This window comes from Rhipicephalus sanguineus, chromosome 5 (genome assembly GCF_013339695.2).
Source record: "Rhipicephalus sanguineus isolate Rsan-2018 chromosome 5, BIME_Rsan_1.4, whole genome shotgun sequence".
Taxonomy (NCBI): domain Eukaryota; kingdom Metazoa; phylum Arthropoda; class Arachnida; order Ixodida; family Ixodidae; genus Rhipicephalus; species Rhipicephalus sanguineus.
In genome coordinates, this window is record NC_051180.1 from 49,010,051 (window position 1) to 49,033,224 (window position 23,174).

Below are 23,174 nucleotides of genomic sequence, written 5' to 3' on the forward strand. Positions count from 1 at the left end.
GAACGACGTCTTTTTGCGCCCAGAGCCAAGCGCTGCTGACAAAACGGTCAGCTCAGAGCACCCTGCACGCAACATCGATGAGGAAGCGGGAACTGGGGGTTTCAACGTGGCGTTAGTTTCATACCTTTTGTCCTTCTCTTTCTTTTATGTTCTATATTCTTGTCTGCCTCCTTTCTTCGCGTCGTGTTATCGCGCTGATCTGCTAGCCCTTTGACAGTGTCTTTCTTTAACCTCTTTTTACTGTTCATTCATTTTTTCGGCCGCCCAGACGCCGCTTCCCGTAGCATTTTCGACGCGCCGTCCCTCGTGCACAAAGGTTTTCTTTTTGTAGCGGCCTGTCGTTTGGAAGCCATTTGCGCTGCGATGGGGATGACAGAAAGATCGTAGCCCTCGCAGAAATAATCCATAGCCGCGCGCCGGTACGTTCTTGATATCTGGTGGAGTGCGCTCTTGTGCAAGGCTTTTGTTCTAGTCACCAGCTCGTTCCAACAAGCTCTATCTTTTGTTTCCGTTTAGATTCGATAGCTCACTGATTAAGGCAGCTTTTATTAGCAGTTCTTTTCAAACCTGAACTATAACTAAGCTTGTTACTTGTAAAGTGGGTATTGATGCACTCAGAACAACAGCGAATTAGATGACTCTTTCACACAATACGTACATTTTCTCGTATATTTTATCTTTAATAAACCACAAAATGTCGAACTAGTGTGTGGCAGGGCTGATAGCTACTGCAAGTAATCAATAACAATCGCGATGAGATAATGAGAACTGAAGTGATTAGATTGGTAGTATGATTGAGATGCTACTCCAGAGAAGTGGAGAAAAAGATAAAAAAGTAACATAGGCTGAGACGTGATAACAAGGTCCGCGCTGATGAATAGTTAAGAACACAAACAAATTCACTGAGGCTCTTCGGGACTTTTGCACAGTAATAGCTGAACGCGATTTCGCGCTGCCCTAGAATGCTTCTTGGTTAGCCAAATGCTTAGCTAGCTTTCTCTCTCTTTCTCCCTTGTCTGGTACATTTAATATTTTTCACCGGGATGACATAATCTTAATCAATACAGCGAAAAATTGTAAAAAAAGACAAAATAGGTAAATTATATTTATTAAATAAAATAGTGGTTCATCGCGGGCGGAGACCCTCCTCGAAGGCCCGCAGGCTACAGCGGCTCGCAGAGCCTGCAGACCAGGCTTGTTAGTTGGCTTCCCAGGGTTTGTTCAGCGGTTACCGCCCCCAACGGCAACACATATTCAATAGGTGCATATGTCCTAGTCAAATGTAGCGGGTCACTCTGTTGTAGGGCATGTGTCTGAGCGTGAAGAAAGAAAAGCAGCTCAACCACCGGCAAGTGACACCTACAACATCAATAAAATATTCTCTCTCGCAGCAGACTGCTGCTTCCGTATGTACAAACGTTTATTCCAAGCGATATAAGGCAGGTGAAAGTGCGCAAGACATACCAGCAATATCGCGTCAATGCTTCGGATTGTGGACAGAATGACATTTCCTTTATTATTGTAGAGCCATTCCCATGAGCTGAAGTTATTCGGGGTGCTTATAAATTGCATATGTTGAACTCGATCCACGCCTAAGTGATCCAAGCATTTTGCACGTTGTATTTTAAAGAGAAATATAGCAAACAGGTTGACGGTATGCTGCTGGGCACAGCCGCCCCCTCTCACCTGAACACGAGCGAGTTGTCCCTGCGCACGCCGAGGAAGGGCAGCGCGAACGTGGCCACCCAGGCGTCGGTGACGGCGCAGTCGAAGTACGGCGCCGTCCACAGTCCGTCGCGGGCGGCCACCTGCAGCCCGCTGGCCACGTCGAGCACGCTGGTGCCGTAGCGCCGCAGCAGCCACGCCGTGTAGTTGGCGCCGGCGAGGCGGGCGAACCACGCGCACTGGTCCACCGAGTCCGCCTCGTACGAGTAGTTTCGGTGGAAGGCGAGGCCCCCGGAAGGGGACGCGTACGCGAACACGCTCAGCACGGGCGCCTCGCGGCCCCGGGGCACCACCAGCAGGCCGCTGCCCAGCACGCCGTCCTCGCTGAGCACGTTCATGCGCGCCAGCGTGTAGTAGAGGTCCTCGCCGTACACCAGCTCGGTGTCGTTCTGCAGCCGCGCGAGAGCGAGGTCAGCAGGTTGGCCGTGCGCACGGCCACCTGCGCCTGGCGCTCCAGGAGCGGCGAGGTGGTGGCGCGCGCGTTGGGCCGCACGCCCAGCGGCGCGAGTGAGACGCGGCTGCACGCGGTCCAGTGCTGTGACTCGTGCACGAGCTGCAGAGCGGCCGACACGTTCCGGCCTCGGCGCACCAGGCTGAGCACGGCGTCGGACCAGCGCGGGTGGTGCGGCGCGGAGGCGCTGGTGGTCGAGGAGGGCTGGACGGCCTGGGGCCAGGCCGCCAGCTGGCCCGCCAGCAGGAGCCAGGCGCAGAGCAGGCGGCGGCGGCCCATCGAACGACGCTCCTCAGGGCCCCGACGGCATCGCCCGCCGCGCTGGCCCGCTGCCCTGCAGCACCGAGAAAGACGAGATGAGTTCGCCGAGCACGCACGCGCTGTGGTGATTCAACGTTGCGAAGAAAGACTCTGAGGCTGGCTCTTGCAAAGTTGATCGAAAGGGGCATAACCCAGCAACCCTGGTTGTCTCAAAGCTGAACAATGCGAAAATCTTCATGCGACTCATTTAATGCTAAGCATGCAGTTATGGGCAACAGGCATATGCCTGCAACATCGGAATCTGCCTGTAACATCGAATTTCCTCTAATATTACAGGTTTTCCTAGTATCGCGGATCATTGTAACATCACGTTCGAAGCCTCAGAACAATATGGACGAGGGTACACACAGTGGAGATCAAAGTGAAAATGTATTCGTATAAAAAATATGGCGTTTAGGCTTTTAAATGCGAAGCTTTCTTAGCGAACCTCTGCCACTTTGAGCGTTTCTATCTACGTATCTATCTATCTATCTATCTATCTATCTATCTAGCCGCCTACGTCTGGGTGCTCTCATGATCGCCTCCTTAACTTGGTGTAGACCAAAATTTGCATGGGAGGGTAAGAGGATTTGACGAATATGACTGCCGGGTCATGACATAAATAACGTTAAAATCCTGTCGCGTACGTCGTCAAACCCTTTCCACTAGACACGTGTGGCACATACCCGTTTACCACGGGCCTAGGTGTACGGGTATGCGCCACAGGTGATTGACAGTTTGTCTACCCAGGAACGGCTAGAACAGACACTGGTAACTTAAATGCTAGAGAGTTAAGTAAAACCAACATCGGCAGCGTTGACTCAACGAATGGAAATAATGAAAATTAGGATCCCAGCAGGAATCGAACCCAAGCATTCTGCGTGGCAATCAGGTATTCTACGACTGAGCCACGACAGGTCTATAAATTGGTTTGGATAAGAACCTACGCAGGCGCAATATCGGTGCAACGTCAATTGTGGTTGTGGTGCTGGCTATCTAATTATACAAGAAAGCAATAAACACTACATGATACTCCTACGATGTGTACCCCTACGATACGGGCGTCATATCAGATTGAGTCTGTAGTCCAGTGTTGGCTACTATGTTATAGCAGTCTAATAAACATTACGTTTGTATTCCTATGATTCAGCAAGCTATATTGAAGAATTGCTCGACCCCGGAGGAATACATTAACGAAAGTTACATATGTTATCCACATCACCGCATCGTAAAGTGCACTTCGTCCACCAGAACGATGAAGTGTCCTCTTCATTTCTTAAGAGGCTGGGCGATGGCCTCATGCTGACCGAAGATGAGGTCAGATTGATTGACAGCCATTTGTATAGTAGGCTACGTAGGCCACATACGCCCAGTAGTCTACGAATAGGACAAACATCATCCACTGATGTTGGTCTACGTAGCACTATCCAGGCCTACCAGCCTCGATGGCCTATGCCTCACCAACGCGAAAGGTGGCTTCAGGTTCTGACATGTCGCCGGCTCTGTCGACAGACAATTTGTCGACGAAATGACCGAGGCATCCACGAATTCCAACAGCTCTACTATACCACGTACTTCAATACACATGGACCCTCTTCACCACGATCACGACCGGATCCTATAACAAGTCATGACCAGCTGCTGGTGCTCACTGATCACGGTGATGATGCCCTTGTTCAAGAACTGTAAAAAACTTCTTGCACATGCACACGTGTTCGTGAAAAGCACGTGCGTTCTCGGGACACGTATAAACACTACATATCAGCTTACCGCTTCTGGTGTTGGTAATACCCACGTTGTCATTGGCAGCGTTACCCAACCGTAAACAACTGCTTATATCACATATGCAGCTCTTCAACATATATATATATGTGTGCGTATAAAATATATACAAATCTTTAGCGTCATTTTGTAACGCGTCGCTCAGTAAAAAAATTTACGCCACAGTCACCTACCCGCCACATGCTTCGCATAACATCGACTCCCACGGTACGTGGGATCTGCCGAATTTTATTTCGATAGCAATTATATGGACAGTCTCGGCTGGATTTTGCCGTCGCCGTCGTCATGCACAATATATATATATATAAGTCCCAAAGAAAAATAATTGAGAAAAATGCTTCCGAAGCGCGGAATCGAACCAGCGACCTCTCGTTCCGTAGCGCGTTGCGCTAACCACTACGCCAGAAAGCGCAGATCCTTCACGTACCTAACGGCGAGCGTTATATACGTACCCTTTACCGCTGGCAGGACTCAGAGACGGCAGGCGGTTATAAGCGTTTCTTCATTACCAGAGAGATGGCGCGAGGAGCGCGAAGGGCGCATTTAAAGGTCGTCGGCGAGCTTGCTCGCTTATATTTGCGCAGTGAGAACCTTGCCCTTCCGCTGGTCTGCCGCGCGTTTTTTCGTGGTGAGGGAAGAAATGTTTCGAGCTTTCACCGTGTGTCCGCGTCATGTTACGGAGCGTACGAAAGTCACTCGAGCTCAAGGGACGCCGCTAAACGAACACACAGAAGATGAGCGCGAACTATCAAGTGTCACAGCTTGACACTTGAAGCACGCTAGTTTCCTTCGCTGCTTCGCCGCCTTTGCAACAGGAGCGCTGTTCAAACTGACAGTATCCATTGGAGAGCCTCACTTCGTATAGCATTAGTTTTCTGCTATCGCATTCATTGTTTCGCCCTTGCGGCGAAACTGTGGACTTTTTTTATTAACGTCTTTGTTACAAATAATCTTTACTTTGGTCGGCGCCGTGTGTTTTCTCGTCCATGTTATTTTCCTTACCTGACGGGATTCCGTCTAAAACTTGACCTCAGAAACATCTTTTCGTGCACGGTAAACATGGTTCACTGTTAAGCAGCTTTGTATTGTGACAAAGCTTACCACAAGAAACCTAGAAGAATGCAGACACTTTAAGGCCTCTGGCAGGACATAGAGGTTGGGATGAATTTGCCATCTTGTACGCATATGAGAGCGAGAGAGAGAGAGAGAGGTGGAGATAGGTGAAATAAATTGAAGTTAATCACAGCAGTGATCGGCCTTTCCTCTCTTGAGTGCGGATGGGGGACGGGACTAAAAATAAGGAAAGCAAGAAAAGGATAGAAACAAGACATACACTCAGGTGCAGTAGCGTTCACAACATAGAATGACATCTGTCAGTGTTAGAATCGTTCATGCGGGCTTTTTGTTCTTAGACAGTGCAAGAACGTACCCTTCTCTGCTACCAAGGTTTGTAATGGACACAAAATGCACAAGAACTTTCAAGTGAATGCAAACCTTGAGCATTGCTTACACAAAGATTCTTTCAGCAGGACTCTGTTTGGTACGTTAGACGAAGGGTGATGTTGTAATGAAGCGGCCAGCGCATTAGTTGACTCTTCGCTGCTGAGCCTGTTTTTATTTTTTGTTCCCTATTTGCACGTGAGACATGCTCGTAAGAAATGGCATGAAATCCTATAAGTTTATTATTTATCATTCTGGTAGCTTACAGGACTGTTGTTGCAATCATTCCTTGAAAAATATTGCACATATAGAGCCTCAGTCTCTCATTACAGCTCCGTTAACAAGCAGTAATTCACAGTGTGACGCAACACTGTCTTGTCGGCTGTGGATTTGTGCTAGCCTTCACCAAGTCTCACGTATATTGCATTCATCTATGCGTTCTACGTGCCGATGTGCAGTGGACATCGATTACCTCCTGTTACGATGCTCGCGTATTGATAAAAAACGCCCAGACTGGTCAGTGCGCCTTGAGAAGAGAAGACTTGATGATCGGTCTTTAACAGAAGGAAATATACTGCATATGAATGGAAACTTGAGCTAGTTGGTATGCGTTTGTCACTGGTTGATGCAGCGCACACGGGACGAGGAGGAAGAATTAAGAAGCACAGGACAGGCGCTGTACAGCACAGGAGAGCGCCTGTTCTGTGCTTCTTAATTCTTCGTCCCCTTCCCGTGTACGCTGCATCAACCAACGAAGAAGAAAATATATTCTGAGCCTGGCCTCGCAGCTCATCTGTGTGTAAAGCCATGCGATCTCTTCTGCAGTACTTGAAGGTGGCATACTAAAGTGCCTGATCGTAGATGCTCTGCACCATGCTTGCGAATCATCTAGACTCACGCATCCTCTCTCTCTTACTCCTCCGTTATCCACCTCACGTACAGGATAGAAAACTGGACAAAGTCTCAGTAACATCCTTGCAAGCCATTCTTCATTCTGTCTCTCTCTCTGTCTTGTGCCACCGCGTCAGGAAGCTTCACTGACGTCTCAGCATATAGGTTGGTCACTGCTGGCGAGCTCGGGACGCAAGCGCCAGACTTCCCATCCACGTTTCCTTTCTTATGGCGCGCCGGAGGGTTCGCTTTGTTGCTTCTTCGTGTAGGCGGGAGCGCCGTGCAAGTGGCGGCTGTGATAAACTGGGAATGGACGACCACGTCGCCGCGCCGTACAAGTCCGTCGCCAGGAGTGACGAAGTGGCTGCGCGCGGACAGCTTCGCCGAGCGGCTGTCTCGGAAGGCGGTGCAAAGAGGGGGAAAGGGCTCTCGTCTAATGAGTGTCGCAAGACTGATTGCCAAAAACTGCCGCAGCAGCCGTGCCCGGCGCGAAATGACGGAGAACCGATAACCGCCTCTGCGCACGCGCGGTGCGAAATAAGGTGCACTGGGCACGAACGACGTGCAAAGGACGATATGTATAAATAAAGAAGACCTACCGGTGCACGGCATAATAATACTCGGTTATACTGTTAGGAACGAGGGAAGAAAAATGATTAATGGCAGTCACAGTTTCTTATAGCGCTCTGCTGTCCGAGGACCACTTTATCATTTTTTTTTCTGTCTGTCATTTGCTTTTGCTTTACCTCTCGTTTATGGGAAATATTGGTGTCCAATATGATCCGTCGGACGATGGTTTAATATTCTCACCTCCGGTCTCTCAGGCGCTATATGAAAGAGCTTACGTGCCTTCCTTAATAAAATTTTTTGAATATGTTGAACGATGTCGGTCTTCTATGGTTCCTCAGACGATTTCAGTGAGAGGAATATGAATGAGTGAATGAGAAGAGATACTGAAACATGTTTATTCATATAGTTTCGCTTTCTTCTGATCTGAGTAATTGTGACGTGATAGCAATACTCATCTCCTATTCTCGGCTTTTCATACTTCGCTTTGCTACGAATAACGAGCAAAATACGATGTAGCGAAAATGCAGGGCGCGTGGTGGCCTGTTCTCAATAGTATTTGGTTAATTATTGAAAGACCAGTTCTATGTGCATTCTGTGCGCGTTAGCGCCGTTGGTGCCGCCGTTGTCGTGCTGTCCCTCTATATCAACGGCATATTTACGGACTACACGTGGAACTTTACAAACTACTGAGGGACATGAAGTATGTGCAGTTGCCAAAACGAATAATAGAATTGCCAATGCATTGTCAACGTTTCACTTGGGTCTCCTATTGCACACGCCAGTATGCGCTACTGCTGGCTTTCGTCCTCACAACATCATTATGACTGGCCTTGTTTGCACGAGGCGTTGTTCCTGCTTCGTAGCTACGTCGCGCCATTTTGCCTCCTCATTTTGCTATAGCGCGGTGTGAACAGTTAAAGCGAAGCGCCTAACGCGGCTATTAATGTTGCGTCGCGTTAGCGTCACACTGCCAACTTAACTCAGTACTCAGTGCATCGTTGCACCGGTGCACTTACATTATTTGGCCCGAATGCGTGTTCTGAACAGAGAAGTCTCACGCAAATGCAATATCCAGTTTGATAAAATGCGCGAGGGCGGTCACAGTCTCGCACACGAGACGGCGATCTAGACTTGATTTTGAATGCGCAGTCGCGCAGACTGCGTACGACTGTGACAATCGACAAGTAGCAGAAGGAAAGGTTCATTCGCACGATTGTTCTATTCATTTGTGAACGATAGCTCTTCCCACTTCTCCGCCTCATTGTTGTTACGGAATAGAGTAGGTTGATATTTAGTGTTCGATGAAGAGTGTGCTCAAGCATAACGTCATTGGGATCGCTATGACAGAAATTGTTTTTTAACACGAAAGTGCTTTATGCCGGGGTCCACCACGGCTTCACTGACGCATTTCCGTCACGGATATGACGGTGTAAAACATAAAGACTAACATATGGCAAAGAAAAAACAAAAAGAAAAAGTTCCGACACCTGGAATCGAACTTGCGACCTCGCGATCCCCAGCGCGCAGCGCAAAACGACTCCGCCGCAAACGGCACGTTCTTCATCACACTAACAGCGTGCTATTTATATGCACCATTTGCCAGTGGCGGTACTCAGAGATCAGGGTACATCAGCGTGTTTTCGTTATTACTAGCGAGATGGCGCGAAGGGCTCGAAGAGCGTAGAGTTACTGTATATGCTACCTTTAGGTAGCAGAGTTGCGCATCTGTCTTCCAACGCCGCTAGCAACCATGCATTGCGGAGAAGCTGCCGCTTGGGCCAATTTTTTTATTTCTCGACGCCGCCACTGCAGCGCACTGAATTAACACTAGCCATCAACAGCCAATGTTTATCGCCGGTCTTCTACACGCCAGACAGGTTAATCGGCGACACAGTAGGCATGTCGCCCGCAAAAACGAAGCGCGACTTCACCGCATAGCTGTGGTTGCTAGCCGGACCTATGCGCTACTCTGCTACCTAAAGGTAGCATATACAATGACTCTAGAAGAGCGTGCTTTAAATGTCGTCGCCCCCCGCGTTGAGATGAGCGTGTGTCTCTACAGGGAGTGGTCGCTCCTGCGCGCGCGCTTATCTTGTACGTCTTGCGCTCTCACCGCAAGTTTGCGTTCAAGATAGAGAGAGCGCGAAGGTCATTTCGCTCACTGCAGCGGCCGCTTTTGCGAAAGGAGCGCGCTGCTCACAAACAAATGTTACAACTGTGACAGTTCGCGCTCATTCTGTGTATACTTGTGCGTTCGTTTCGTGCGTCCTCATTTGTATTTGACCAGCGCGCTTTAACTGTCGAGCTGCGTTAGTTATTAGTTCGCGCTCATCCTGTGTATGTTAGTTCCGTGCGTCCTTTCTGCTTGAGCAACGCGTTGGAAGTTTCAAGCTGCTTGCCGTTCTTCGCGTGACACTACAACTTGTTGTTATAGCATTCATTCCTTCGTCCTCGGGGCGAAACAATGCACAACAAACGCTCAACTACGTCTGTGAAGACACCTTTTACTTTCGTGTTATACCGATTTCTATGACAGAGGGATCAGCCATGTTTTTTTAGCAATCTCCTGCTTTTTTAGTGGCGCTGACTGTAGAAATAAGGCGTGATTGGTGCCAGCGGTTCTTTCCTGCACGATGAGGTAATAACATTTGGGGTGGCATAGTGAACGCGTTCACTTGTATGGTCGCAAACGGAATGCAGTCCTGTTCATGCATTTCGCCGCTACAAATTGAGCCTTGGCTTGGCTTCACCAGGATCGAATAAGAAGCATCTTTTATTTTTCATCTTCCCCAGAGAAAAGCCAGTCCACGTTCTCCTTCCAAATGATGCCATGCAAAATGCGGTCGTGCACGGGGCAGTTTGCCACTCCAAATTGACCCCCGACTTGCGTTTTTTCAGATCCACTAATGTACTTTTTTTTTCTGGAACTAAAGTGCCTTTGCATTCCGCATTCAGCAGTTGGTCCTCCGCACGCACTTCCCGTGATGTTGTCGAAGTTGTTTACTCATTCATTCACGAGCTGTAAGCGCCAAGGGTAGCGGCCCTTGACTGATGAACGAAATGCAGACACACATGTCGCGAATGTCGGTATGCGCAATCAGTTTCTTTTTGCGCCGATCTTGTCCGCGTGAAAGGCCCCGCGAATTCATGTGCGGTGACGTGCCGTGGAAGATAAGTCACTCACACGGATCGCTGTCCTAATGCATGAGTTCGGGAGCATATATTTTGATGTGTATGTACAACTTTGTGCCGACAGAATCTCGGAATTTCACATGCACTGTAGTGGATGTATATAAACAGAGATCGAAGACGGCGCTATTTTGTGAAATAGTACAGATCCAGCGACTTGGTAAATTCAGGAATAGCCATCGATCCTGACGACATGACGAGCTCTGTAGTGAAAGAAAGAAAGAAAGAAAGAAAGAAGAAAGAAAGAAAGAAAGAAGAAAGAAAGAAAGAAAGAAAGAAAGAAAGAAAGAAAGAAAGAAAGAAAGAAAGAAAGAAAGAAAGAAAGAAAGAAAGAAAGAAAGAAAGAAAGAAAGAAAGAAAGAAAGAAAGAAAGAAAGAAAGAAACAAGTAACGCACCTACTGAATAGCGATTCGCTTTTCGGAACGCACAACAAGGCGCCAGCTCGTACACCGCGCTGGGTGCCTTCATGTTGTCAAAGATATTTGCGAATGAATGAATGAATGAATGAATGAATGAATGAATGAATGAATGAATGAATGAATGAATGAATGAATGAATGAATGAAAAAGAGCAAATAAAGCCACGGGGGAGGCCGACAAGCTTTGCAAGTCTCTTGTCTGACTTTGCGTTTTTTGTGTGCACTTTAAGGGCTGTAGTCGACGCTGTCGAATCGAACTCCCTATATGTACTCCGAGAGCGGTGAACAGGCAAGAAGGGAGCCTCCAATACGTCGACAACGTTCGCTGGCGTGTGGACGCCAATCGCGTTCCACGACGCGGGCAATCGGCACGGTTCGCTCGCACCAACGGCGCTGCTGAAAATTTGAGCAGCTTGCCGAGTCTGACGGCGTCGATTCGGGAAAGAAGCAACCCGGGCGGCTGCGACAGTCAGAGCGCCGAGAGAGCAACGGATGCGAATCGATTTCCCGAGCCGAGCACCGAGGAAGCTTGTGAGAACGAGGAGAACTTGAGCGCAAGTACGAGTGAGAGAGTGAGAACGAGAAGGAGATGCTAAAATGGTGTGCCGCAGCACTGCGCAGTTCGCTTCTTGCGAGCAGAGTTAGGGGAAGTGAGTTGAGTCGGTGCAGGCATTAGAGATGAATTCTTTTCTGGCGCACTTCTTCATCCAATGAAGCGGGATGTTGAACGTAATTGTGCTTTCGAGAGGCGCTGTGACATGTTGAACTAACCATTAATACTTATTAAAGGAATGAACAAAGCTAGTTGCTGAACGTTCGTAATAATAACAATTATTGGGTTTTTACGTCGCAAAACCATGATATGATTACGAGGGACGCCGCAGTGCAGGGCTCCGGAAATTTCGACCACCTTTAACGTGCACCTAAATCTAAGTACACGGACTTCTAGCACTTTGCCTTAATGGAAACGCGGCCGCCGCAGCCGGGATTCGATCCCGCGACTTCCGGGTCAGCAGTCGAGCACCATGACCCCTAGATGACCATGGCGGGTAGTGGAGTTTGGGATTGTATTGCGCTTAGTGTTACACTGAAGGAACAACACTGAGGAACGACGCCTACGTTTTGCTGTTTTTAACATGAAAGTCTTTTATGCTGGGGTCCACCACGACTTTCATGATGCATTTCCGTCACGGAAATACGTCAGCAAAATGCACACGATCAGATGGCAAAGGAAAAGAAAGTTCTCGGTCCTTCTCGGTCCGCGACGATGGGTGACGGACGCTCTAACCACTACGCCACGGTTAGTCACCATACCACGGTCACACATGCAGGAGACTTCACGAACGCGCCTTTTATCTCTCACACTTTCTTCTCACAATGCTTTTGGTTTGCGGGGTGGTGTCACCGTCTGGGAGTGGTAGAGGGAAGTGATGCATGGCCTCACGATTAGCTTCGGCAACGCGCCGTTGCACCGTTGCTACGGCCGTCTCATTGAGCGCATTTCCAAAAGAAGTGTAATTTTGCCAACGCCCTACACCGAGAGGTGGCGACTTTAGCCCAAGCCTCGCTCATGGCGTCCATCCATATGACAAAATAGCTCTGCGACGCTCGCCTGGCTGTCACACCGCGTTCCCGCTCGAACAGTGAGGAATCACGGCCAGACGCGCGTCGCGTTTCCCGTCGCGTTTCTAGCCCGGCCGTGGTGTGATCTTTCTCGTAATTATTTAACATTCCGCGGGATGGCGACCTTAGCCCAAGCTCAGTAAAGAAGCTCAGCGTCTAATAAGGCACGCTCTTCTAAGGCGGTCACACCGCTTTCTCTGATTACGCTCTCCCCGTGCGAATTGAACGGCCTGAGAAACATTAGCAACGGCCCGTTGCCGGAGCCAATGTCGGAGACCACGATCAGTGGCGTGGCCAGGAGGTGACACACCGGGGGTGACACGCCTACAGCTTCGAGTGCTCTGGCTCCGACTTCTAGGAAGCGCACACTTTCCCGTTTCGATCTTCAACTGACTAGGCTTTGAAAGAGTGCATGTCGAGTTAGTGTTTATTATGTGCATGTTGAAGCCATATTTGCCCGGGATTCACCATATGCTGTGTCTGTGTGTATGCTAACTACTAACCTGCCACAGAGGTTTAATCATGTTCTAGGACGTTAGTCGTCGGGATGGGGATGTGCCACCAGGCGTCAACGTGGGTGCGTCCACATCCCGGTTCACATCAAGCGGTGCAATAGCTGCCAAACAACAATAGACATTGTGCAAGCTCTCGTATATCAATGAATAATCAACATTCAAATACCTCTGCGAGGAGACGTTTCACTTTCGTGTTATATCGATTGCTTTGACAGGGGGATCAACCATGTTTTTTTTGTTGGTTATTTCTTTTTTCCTGAGTGTAATACTAAGCGCAATTGCATCATAATTATTAGTAGCTATAATTACAAGAAAATACAATAGGAAAGTTTTTGATCGATCAGATATACCTAGTATGGACGTCATGCCACGATGAACGTTCCCACTGCGGCGTGTTTCATAATAATATCGTGGTTCTCCAACGCAAAACATCTGGCATTATTATATTATATTGTTCTTATGAAACAATCCTGCTGCTCCTGCATATTATTAAAAAGTGGCTGGCAAATGGCGAAAAGGAAAGCATTGAACAGCGACAAGCTTTGCGAATTCGGCCCCCATTCTATAGAGACGACCAGACCCTACCACTTCATACGAATGCGACGGCTGATGCGAGGCACGTCGCATTTCGGATGCGCATTTGCGCGCTCCGCGCGTGCCATGCTGGAGAACTGGAAGCGAGGGGCGGCGAGGGAGAATTGTACCACGATTGCTTCCCGCACGCTCTGTCCACGTCGTTCACTCGGCCGTTTCGCGGCATAGCTGGCGGTCAAGTCAGCGCTGTTCACGGATGTAGGGGGGTGGGTGCTTTGCGGCGCGTGTTTATTTGACTTCTCCAGACCGGCGGGGGCTAACCGCGATTCCACTCGAATCAAATGGGCCCTCCTCGGACCACTGCGTGGGCCGAACCTCTCCCATATACAGCGTTACCCTGGGGTTACTTCGCGGGTAATTCGGATAGAGCAATCATTCTGACACGGCTGGTGTAATAAAAGTACTGTATCGGTTATCAGAAGATTCAGACTGTCGTGGATTCGCTACAAACAGTTCATCGTGTCTCGCGGTATCATTACGGTGTCCGACCGTCTAGGTGTTTCCTTGTGAATGTAGCCTTACCCTTATAAACTCATAGTTTTATAACGTGATTTTTGGTTTAAAACATCAGGTTAGTTCGGTTTCTCGCAGGAGTAAAGTACTGGATGATTCCGGGTAATGTATAATTACAAGGGAGCCGATCATGCACACTCTGTAATGTACTGTCTTGTGGGTCGTGTAATAGACCCAGAGGAGCAGGTCCACAACCATGGAATAAACTATGGCTTATCCATGGCTATGCGAGAGCCAAGACTGATCCCGTCGCTTAGTCGAAGGTGGTTGTAAACGTGCGGACGGCCGCTCCGCAAGTTGCTTTAAGCCTGCTCTCTCTCTCCTGTTCCTCTAATCCTCTACTTCCTTCCTCGTGGCGCTGAGCTGTGTGCTTTAATAGGCCGTAGATGACAGAGCCACCTTCATTTTCCAAACAATAACCTATACCCCCTCCCCTCACCGCGCTGGAGACGGCACACATTACAAACTCCTTGTTTTGCGAGTTGTGTATGTCTTGCGTCAACGTGCCTTGCCAGATACATTCTGCCTTTTGCCTTCGAAAGATACATTGTGTCTTCTGCCTTCGAACGGACACATTACGAGTTACCTTATATATGCGTATAGCCAGCTACACTACCCTTTCTTCTGCGATTATTGAGGAAAGGAAAAAGGCACCTAATTTCTGTCTGCCTTCAGGCGACACGGCGCAGTGCCTTGTAGGGGTGGGGGTAAGGAGGGAATGAAAGAATAGTAGGAAAAAAATAGAGAAAGAAGTGATAGAGCCATCCATCCAAAGAACAGAAAAGAGGACAGGAAAGATGTGGGAGACGATCACGGGAGTTCAGGGACGGGACAACGAACACAGCCAGAGGCACGGTGCACAACATCGACGAAGCGGCGAAGGCCCCGACGATGAGCGGCGCACGGCATAGCGGGCGAGGCGACCGTCACGGGGCGCCGATCAGCGAGAGGTACGAGGAGTAATCCAGGACATCGCGGCCGGCACGTCCGTCTTGCTTGAAATCCAGCGAGCGACTCCACTACCCTTACGCACACACATAAGTGTGTGCGTGTGTGTTCGCCTCTCTTTCGCTCTTTCTTTACTCTTCTTCGATCTCCCCCATCCCTTCCCCCTGTACAGGGTAGCATACCGTTTATGCCAAACTGGTTAACATCCCTGTCTTTCCTCTCTCCCGTTTTCCTTCCTACACTACTCTTACGCTTGTGTTGGTTAACTGTTCTTTTCTCTACCACTTTACTTGATGAAATATCCTCACTAAAAGAAAAACACGCGCGCAGCGCACCATATCTCTAGCACAGCGAATAGCTTTTCAAAAACACTCGCCCCCTTTGGGACACTGAGAATAATCCTCAGCTGTTTCTGCACAATCTTTCTTTTTTGTGTTCGATCACCAAACTACTCTACCAATCTTCCCACGAAGTGTGGAGATAAAAACGGCACTGTACTGTGGAAGAAATAATCTGGCGAAGGTATCGATAGGGACGGGGTCCGGCGCGCCGAGTTTCCGAAGGATGAGCTGTCGAGGGACCGGGCAGGGCCGCACGAAGCGGATCAGGCCTGCTGAACAGGACAAGCTCGGCACAAAGGCATCCGAACGCGTTGTGGTGGGCCGGTTTTAACCGCCGATCGATGGCCGCGCGGCTTCTTCTGCGGCACAAAACACCCGGGTCTACTCTGTTGGGAATGCTGCAGGCCAGCGTCCGCAGCTGCGTCAACGAACTGCGCTGTTCATCACAGGCACAAGTGTACCGCTCCCCCCGTCCCCGCCTTCCCCACCCCTCGAAGGAACGCTTGAGGGTTGATAAAGAGAACCCGCCGTAGATCTGCAAGGTCTTGTGGGAAATCACCGTGCCATTACCATATTACCGTATCACCGTATTACCAAACCACCGTATCATTAAGCGACCACTAAGTGGCGCCTGCGCCTTGGCGTTATCCCGTAGTATTAAGAGGGAGCATGAGCCCCATTAACACGCACTTGTAAATAATCAGAAAGAAATGAGTCATATGGTATTACGCGTAGTCCCTTTTCTGTCCTGTTGTATTCCCCTTTCTTCTTTCCCTATTGCATGGTAGCCAGCCGGTCTAAGAAGTGGCTAACCTCCCTGTCTCCTCCTCGTTCAAACACCAAGCGTAGTTATTATCTCTTATACACTGCGAACTAAACCGGAATCTCAGACTAATATATTCAACAACGAAGTAGAAACGGGATGTTTTTTGAGAATCGGAACCTAACGGGCATGTAACGATTTCTTTTTATTTCGCTTTGCACTTGGATGAAGAAGGTTTGTTTCAGGTTGGCCACGTTAACGGGGCCTTCTAAACCACGCGCATGACTTGGGATTTATTTGGGCATGTTACCTCATTTGAATATGAACCTGACTTTGCTTTGTGACGTTGCGAGTGACCGTTAATGTAGTTTTATATGTGTAGCGCCGGGATGTAGGGCAGAATAAGTAATTAAATTGTGCAATCTTGAAATAGCTGACCATCAACGACTATAGTGGTGTGAGAATAATATCTGATACCTAATATATGATTAGAACATCTTTGGTGATCGCTTTCATTACATTGTATGTAAACTGAAGTAGCTTTGGTAGGGGGGACATATTGCTTCTCGCATAATGTCAGTAAACAAAATGTGATTAAAAAGCCCGACATGATGATGTGTACCATTTTAGAGTGTTTGAGTGCAGCTCAAGAGCATGCTTGAGCTACTGTACGTAATAAACTTTGCTGGTTTTCCGCAATTATTCCTAGGTTACTTAAACAAACATCAACCTGTGTAAACCGGCTTTAAATATTTTCTCGCTTGAAAGCTGAACCGGAACTTAACCGCTTTTGCTGCACGGAAACGGTGAAAGTTCTGGTTCGGCAATCAGGGAAGACACCAGTGCAATAAAGTTACAACTCACCATTAGATCGCGTTTTTTACACGCCACGGTCTTCAATAGATTGATCCAGCTAAGAGGAAATGAGTACTTATACTATGATTCTCAGATCTGTAATCATTCTTCATGTCTAGTGACGAGCTTGCCCTGAAGCACATGCCAAATCGATGTTTCGTCTTCAATTTCCTGAGGGCATACTAATGCCTTATTTCGAAGTAGTTCACAGGCGCTTTGTGCCTAGCACAAGTTGAATTAAAAAGAAAGAACATGTAAATCCGTGTACAGCAACATTCACGCTGTCAAGAAATGCTGCAACACTGGAGGCCGAGACAAGCCAAGCCTAGGAGCGGACAAGCAAACAAACATTCGAGATGCTTCGAACCGAGGAAGTACAGGCAAACAAGACCACCGCGCGGATCCATAGCTGAACGGAACTCGAACGGTGTGCTTCCCTCTGCGCCAGAGGTCGAGTGGGCGAGAGACAGGAAGTAAAGAAGGAAGTAACGGGGGCGGATATGTAAGAGGGAAAAAAAAGGGAAGTGAAGGAATAACCCCCTGTTCCTTCGCCTCTCCTCGTCGGGTCACGGAAAAACAAGAGAACAAACGCAGCCAACGCCGCCGTCCTCTGCATAAGGCATCGATCTCGGATATATCGACAACGTCACTGGCAGAGTGCGTTCGAGGCGCGTAGTCTCGCGCATGAGGCTACCGAGCAAGGGCACCTTGCAAAGCACAACGAAGTCACGAAGGGATGCGTGGGCCCAGACGATGGGCGTTCACGCGCAGACCCTGCGGGCATGAGAGGCGCCGCCTCCGTGACACAATGTCTCTGGATGACTCTGAGCCGTCACGTCACGCGAGTGGGCCGAGACGACGTCCCGCGTAACATTTAGTGAGTGCGGAGGCTATCACGTGATTCTGTTGACAACTTCGCCACTCTTGTCACGCCTGCACCGTTGTTGTATGTGGCGTCTTTTTTTTTCTAAAAGAACCAAATCCAGAAACCGAAACTGGGCTAAGTTTCACGGGAGCGTAAAGCGCGCCTAGTATATTTCACTTCTAAAACAGTTGTAATCAAAATGGGGCGATTCCTGATTGTAACGTAGACTCGAAAAGGCAGTTTCGAATAAAAAATGAGCCAAATCCTGTACCTGTTTGAATCAAACTGAGCCAGATCCGTTGAAGCAGCGCTGCGTCAACAATCGTGACAAAAACAACCAACGCGGCCTTATATAATCTATTTCATTGTGTCCTAGTTGCTTTGATATTGGTGCTTTCGTTCCACAATTATTTTTCTTGGACTAGTTGGCACTCACTGAAGAACATCATTGTTGTAGGCAGAACTTCGAATATAAAGAGTAAGAGGCCGACTTTCCTACTTCTTTCTGCCTCTTTTCGAGCTTTACGCTACAGTATCATGCCTTTCTTTCGCTCCAAGACGGTATATTTGAAATAGAAGATAACTGAAACGAAGATATTGGGCGCCGATCTGTTCCTTGAAGAATAAAAAGTGATCCGAAACGGCGCGCATAAAACGAGCTAAGAAGAAGAGCTGAAGCATTTTTTGAAAGCCTTCAATAGATGCCAAGAACAAGAAAACTCTGCGTACAGTCCAGAATGATGCGCCTTTTGCCTGGAAGGACCACTCGCTCTACAAGTCTAGTCATCGCCATTATGCAAATGCAACAAAGGACGGCACCGGCGGGAGCAAAAATAATGATGTTAATTTTGTAGCAAAAAATGGTATATCGTTCATTCGCGGCGATTTAGACTTTTTTACGAGCTAATTCAAGTCAAAATGAAATGTTCCAATCAATCAATCAATCAATCAATCAATCAATCAATCAATCAATCAATCAATCAATCAATCAATCAATCAATCAATCAATCAATCAAATTCAATATTTGCTCCTCAATACAGACTATAGTGGGCTATATAGATCTTAGCCGCAATATAGATTTGAGGTATTTTGGTTACATGAGCACATTGGTAAAAAGTTATCGGAGCAGGCCCGAGCATATTGCCGGTAAAAAAAAAAAAAAAAACGGTGTTTTTCTCAGTCTCAGTTAAAGTGGACCTGGCTGTTATAGAAAAAAAACCGCTGGAAATGTCTTACGAGACTGCAAATAGATATTCAATAATTCAATACATTGTTCATGTAGTTGTAGCTGCAGCAGGTCGTAAAGTTAATGGGAGCTAAAGAGTGAAGGGAAATTAATAAAAGAAATGCTTGCAGTTTGCTGCTTTAAACTACACTATAAGAAAAAAAAAGAAAATGCATGTGCTACACTTTTCCTTGAGTCCTGACTCGCCACGTATATGACTCCCTTTCAAGATGTTAACTCTCGTTTTACAGCGAATCTGTTGTGAGATCATTTCACCGGCCGTTTTTGGCGCCGTAGTTGTCCGCCGCTGCCGCCGGTGTCCGTAACCAGTATCGCTCGAAATAAGAAAAAAGAAACGAAATAAGAAAAAATTCCAGGACGGAATGAGGTTCGAACCTGGGCCCTCTGCGTGGGAGCCTAGTATTCAACCTCTGAGCCATGCCGCAGCTTGAAACTGCTTTGCAAAAAGGTCCTATACAGGCTTCATGTCGGGAAGGAACCACATTAGCATATGCAATAGCGTGGTAGAAGAGTAAAATAAGCACCAAGCGTTGCACAACGCGAATTCTGTAACCAGGCGTCACACAATGCCAGTTGCGCAACGAGTAGGTTATTGAATGCTTCCAACCCATTACAAGGGCTCTGCCATAATTCTTCGTCCGCATCAGGCACAGCATCAACAAAGTGCGCATAATGCCTTACATGCGTTTAGCAGGCACCACGGCTCTCCGTAGAATGACGAAAAATGGCACAGTGCCTGCTGCCCTACTTCTCAAAAATTACAGTGATTTATAGCGTAGTGGGTTCCTCGCAAGTGCACTTGTATTGGTTGCCAAGGAAGCCCATAATGCATGATCCATTTCCTTGGGGTCGCAGTAAAATTTCAATGATTTACAGCGTAGTGGGTTCCTCGCAAGTACACTTGTATTTGTTGCCAAGGGAGCCCATAAGCGCATGATCCATTTCCTCGGGGTCTCAGTAAAGTTCTTCGCCTCCCCCCCCCCCCCCCCCCTCCTCTCTCCCACGTCAACGTATGTTATGCAGCATGACGGGAGAGGGCAATAGCGACCGGGCGTCACCTCAAATTACGTAACTGGTGGGCCGTTTAAAGCTTCCAACCCATTACGAAGGTCTGAGCCATAATTCTTCATCGTCATCAGTCGTCGCGTCAACAAATCGCACATAATGTCTTACAGACGTGTAGCTGGTGCCTCGCTTCTCCGCAGAATGAAGAATAATGGCTTAGTAGGTGCTTCGCAACTTCACAAAATCGTGATTTATGGCGTAGTGGGTACCTTTCTAGTGTACTTGTATTGTAGCCCCAAGAGAGCTTACAACGGGCTCTAGAAACGCCGCTCTTCCCGCTTTCGCTGTGACTGTGCTGCGGTTTCAGCGCAGGCCTGGCGTTTTTGCTTCCAACGACTCTCTGAAGAGAGTACACTCATCTTTTAAAAGAGTTCATGCGTCTCTTTGAAGAGAGTCATATATATAGCAAGTCAAGGCTCACAAAAAAACAGTCAAAGAACTGTTCTTTTTTTCCTTAGAGTGTAGGAAAAAGATAAAAAGGGAAATATATACGGAATGAATACGGAGAAGTACTGAAATTAGTCATTTTGGTTGTTCACTCATTTCTGTTTCTTGTTTATTGTACAAGAAAACAATAAAACAAATTTAGAAATTGAAAATTGAATTAAAATATTCATGCGCGATACACGGTGGCGCTCAAGTCAACGTGAGGTCCTAGGCTCAATTGTCGGTCACACCCAAGCGCGCACTTTATCGCAATTTCAATTAGCCGCCGACTTGAGGATGCCTGCGGGATTTAAAAAAAAATGATCATGCATTAACCGAGCTCTGGGTCATGTTTATTAAAACGCTTGTGGCTAGCCTTAGACATAAGTTGAACCTACGATCTTTGCGAAGCAGCGCGTTATCGAATGTCAGCCGACGTGACGGTTGCAGCATTAGATATAATAATTGGGCTAGTTGGTACGAGTTGACTTGGAACATAATTGGTGCAAAAAAGGACAGAGGACAACGTGAAGGAAACAAACAGAATGCTGCGCTATACTTCAACTGAGGATTTACTCACAGAAAAATACAATTCACAGGATGCGCAGAAACCTGCTCAACAGAGGAAAAAAAAAACACTTTAAGAACGCCTCCTATATTAGCGGGGTGTTTGCGCCGCGCTAATCTGCTTTGTACGGAATGCTGCTTAGATAACTTCCTTTAAATTTGTTAACGTCGACCTTAAAGTTCAGGCGCGCACCTAAAGGCGAAAAGAAAACAGCAACAACAACAAAAATCACAGCATATCCACGGAGTGAATCATGATGAGTGGGCGAAGCTGCGGAGGTTCATCGTAAACCGTGAATCTTCCGTGAATTCTGCCCAGTACATCATCACCGACGTGAGATCGGGCGCGTTTATACTAAAGGTTCGATGAGTTATGACGACTTGCAGCTCACTTTAATTTACATGTACGCTGTGATTTTCATTGTTTGAAAACCAGTGCTTTAGAAAACATCTGGCGTCTTTCGTTAAAGGCCAACTCCGGCGATTTTTCGAGGTCGATGGATCTCAATGAAATTCGCTGGATACGTTCCTTTGCACGTTTCCGTCATTTATGCCAAATTACAGGCTTGAGACATGCGCAGATTGTTTGCAAATGAATTTTACAGATTGTCTGCAAACGCCCTCCTGGCTTCCCACATTATTGGCAACATTGCGTCTGTGACGTCAGTATTGGAAGGCGGCGGAAGTGACGCAGCCGAGGGCACCGCTAACTTTGGCCGCTACAGCGAGCGTCTGCTGTGCTGGCCGAGACACTGTCATTATCAGACGCGGCACTGTCAGTCGCAGACATTACAGCTGATGCGCGGCGTGCTCACCTCTCCACTGTCACAGTTTTCATACTCCGCGCCGGCCTGACCGGCATGCCTTTCACGACTTCCCGTTCGTTCGTAACAACGTATACGTCATACGTAGACAGTACACTCGGTTGGGTTTCGGTTTCGGTGTTGCGCTTTTTTGCTTATAATAAAGGAGATTTATTGGGGCGTCGAGCTTATCGTTGGTCGCGTAATGCACCGAGCACAGTCCGCTAGCGCGAGGCTCTACTGCACCCTCGATGCTGCTGCTTCTGCGCCGGAGTACTTCGTCTTCGTTACAAATGGCCCCGGCGAAAAAAAGGAGCCATCCTGGCGACTTAGTCGTCTGCTGGTACCGTAGAATCATGATAGGGTTTCAGTCTCTGGACGTGTACAACCTCGCGGTTACGACGCCGCAGGTCAGACGGTGGCGTGAGAGGTTCAATAAGGTAGTTGACTGGAGAAGTCTGTTCGAGAACGCGGTATGGCCCTCGTACTTGGGGAGAAATTTAGAAGAGAGCCCTGGTGTGCGATGCGGCACTGACAGCCACACAAGGGCACCCGGGAGAAAGACGGGAGTCGAGTTCTGGGCATCGTGGATGGCTTTTTGGCGGTTCTGGTCATCGGAGGTAAAGTGGCGGGCCAGCTGGCGACATTCTTCTGCGTGCCTGGCGGATTCCAAGATCGGCGGGCACTCGGACGCGTCCGGTCGATAGGGCAGAATGGTGTCAATGGTGTGGGAAGGGTGACGGCCCATAAACGAGGTAAAAGGGGGAGAAACCAGTGTAGCGTGCGTCGAGGTATTGTAGGCGTAGTTACGAACGGAAGGACTAGGTCCCAATTCGAGTGATCAGGTGTGACGTACATAGCGAGCATGTCACCAAGAGTTCGATTAAAGCGCTCTGTAGTGCCATTGGTCTGCGGATGGTAAGCAGTACATGTGCGGTGTACAATAGCACATTCAGCGAGCAATTTTCAACGACCTCTGATAAGAAGACGCGGCCACGGTCGCTGAGAAGTTCTTGAGGACCTCCATGACGCAGCACAAAACGGTGTAGTATGAAAGAGGCGACCTCTTGTGCTGTGGCAGTTTGAAGAGCAGCAGTCTCGGTATAGCGTGTTAAGTGGTCGACTGCAACGATTATCCACCTGTTGCCGGTAGGAGTCAATGGAAGCGGCCCATAGAGATCTATACCGACCCTATCGAAGGGTCGGGAAGGGCAATGCAAAGGTAGTAGTTCACCGGCGTAGATGTGCGGTGGAGATTTTCGGCGCTGACATTCACGGCAAG

At 48.3% G+C, this 23,174-nt stretch overlaps 1 protein-coding gene across 1 annotated transcript in view; it reads right to left on the reverse strand.

Annotated features, from left to right (window-relative positions):
• Positions 1 to 2,059: 2,059 nt before the first annotated feature.
• LOC125758593 (uncharacterized) overlaps positions 2,060 to 23,174 on the reverse strand; it is a 54,007-nt gene continuing 32,892 nt past the window's right edge. The window contains exon 2 of the mRNA XM_049415930.1: positions 2,060 to 2,510. Coding sequence (XP_049271887.1) covers positions 2,060 to 2,455 — 396 coding nt within the window. The 5' untranslated portion in view covers positions 2,456 to 2,510. The remainder of the gene's footprint in view (positions 2,511 to 23,174) is intronic.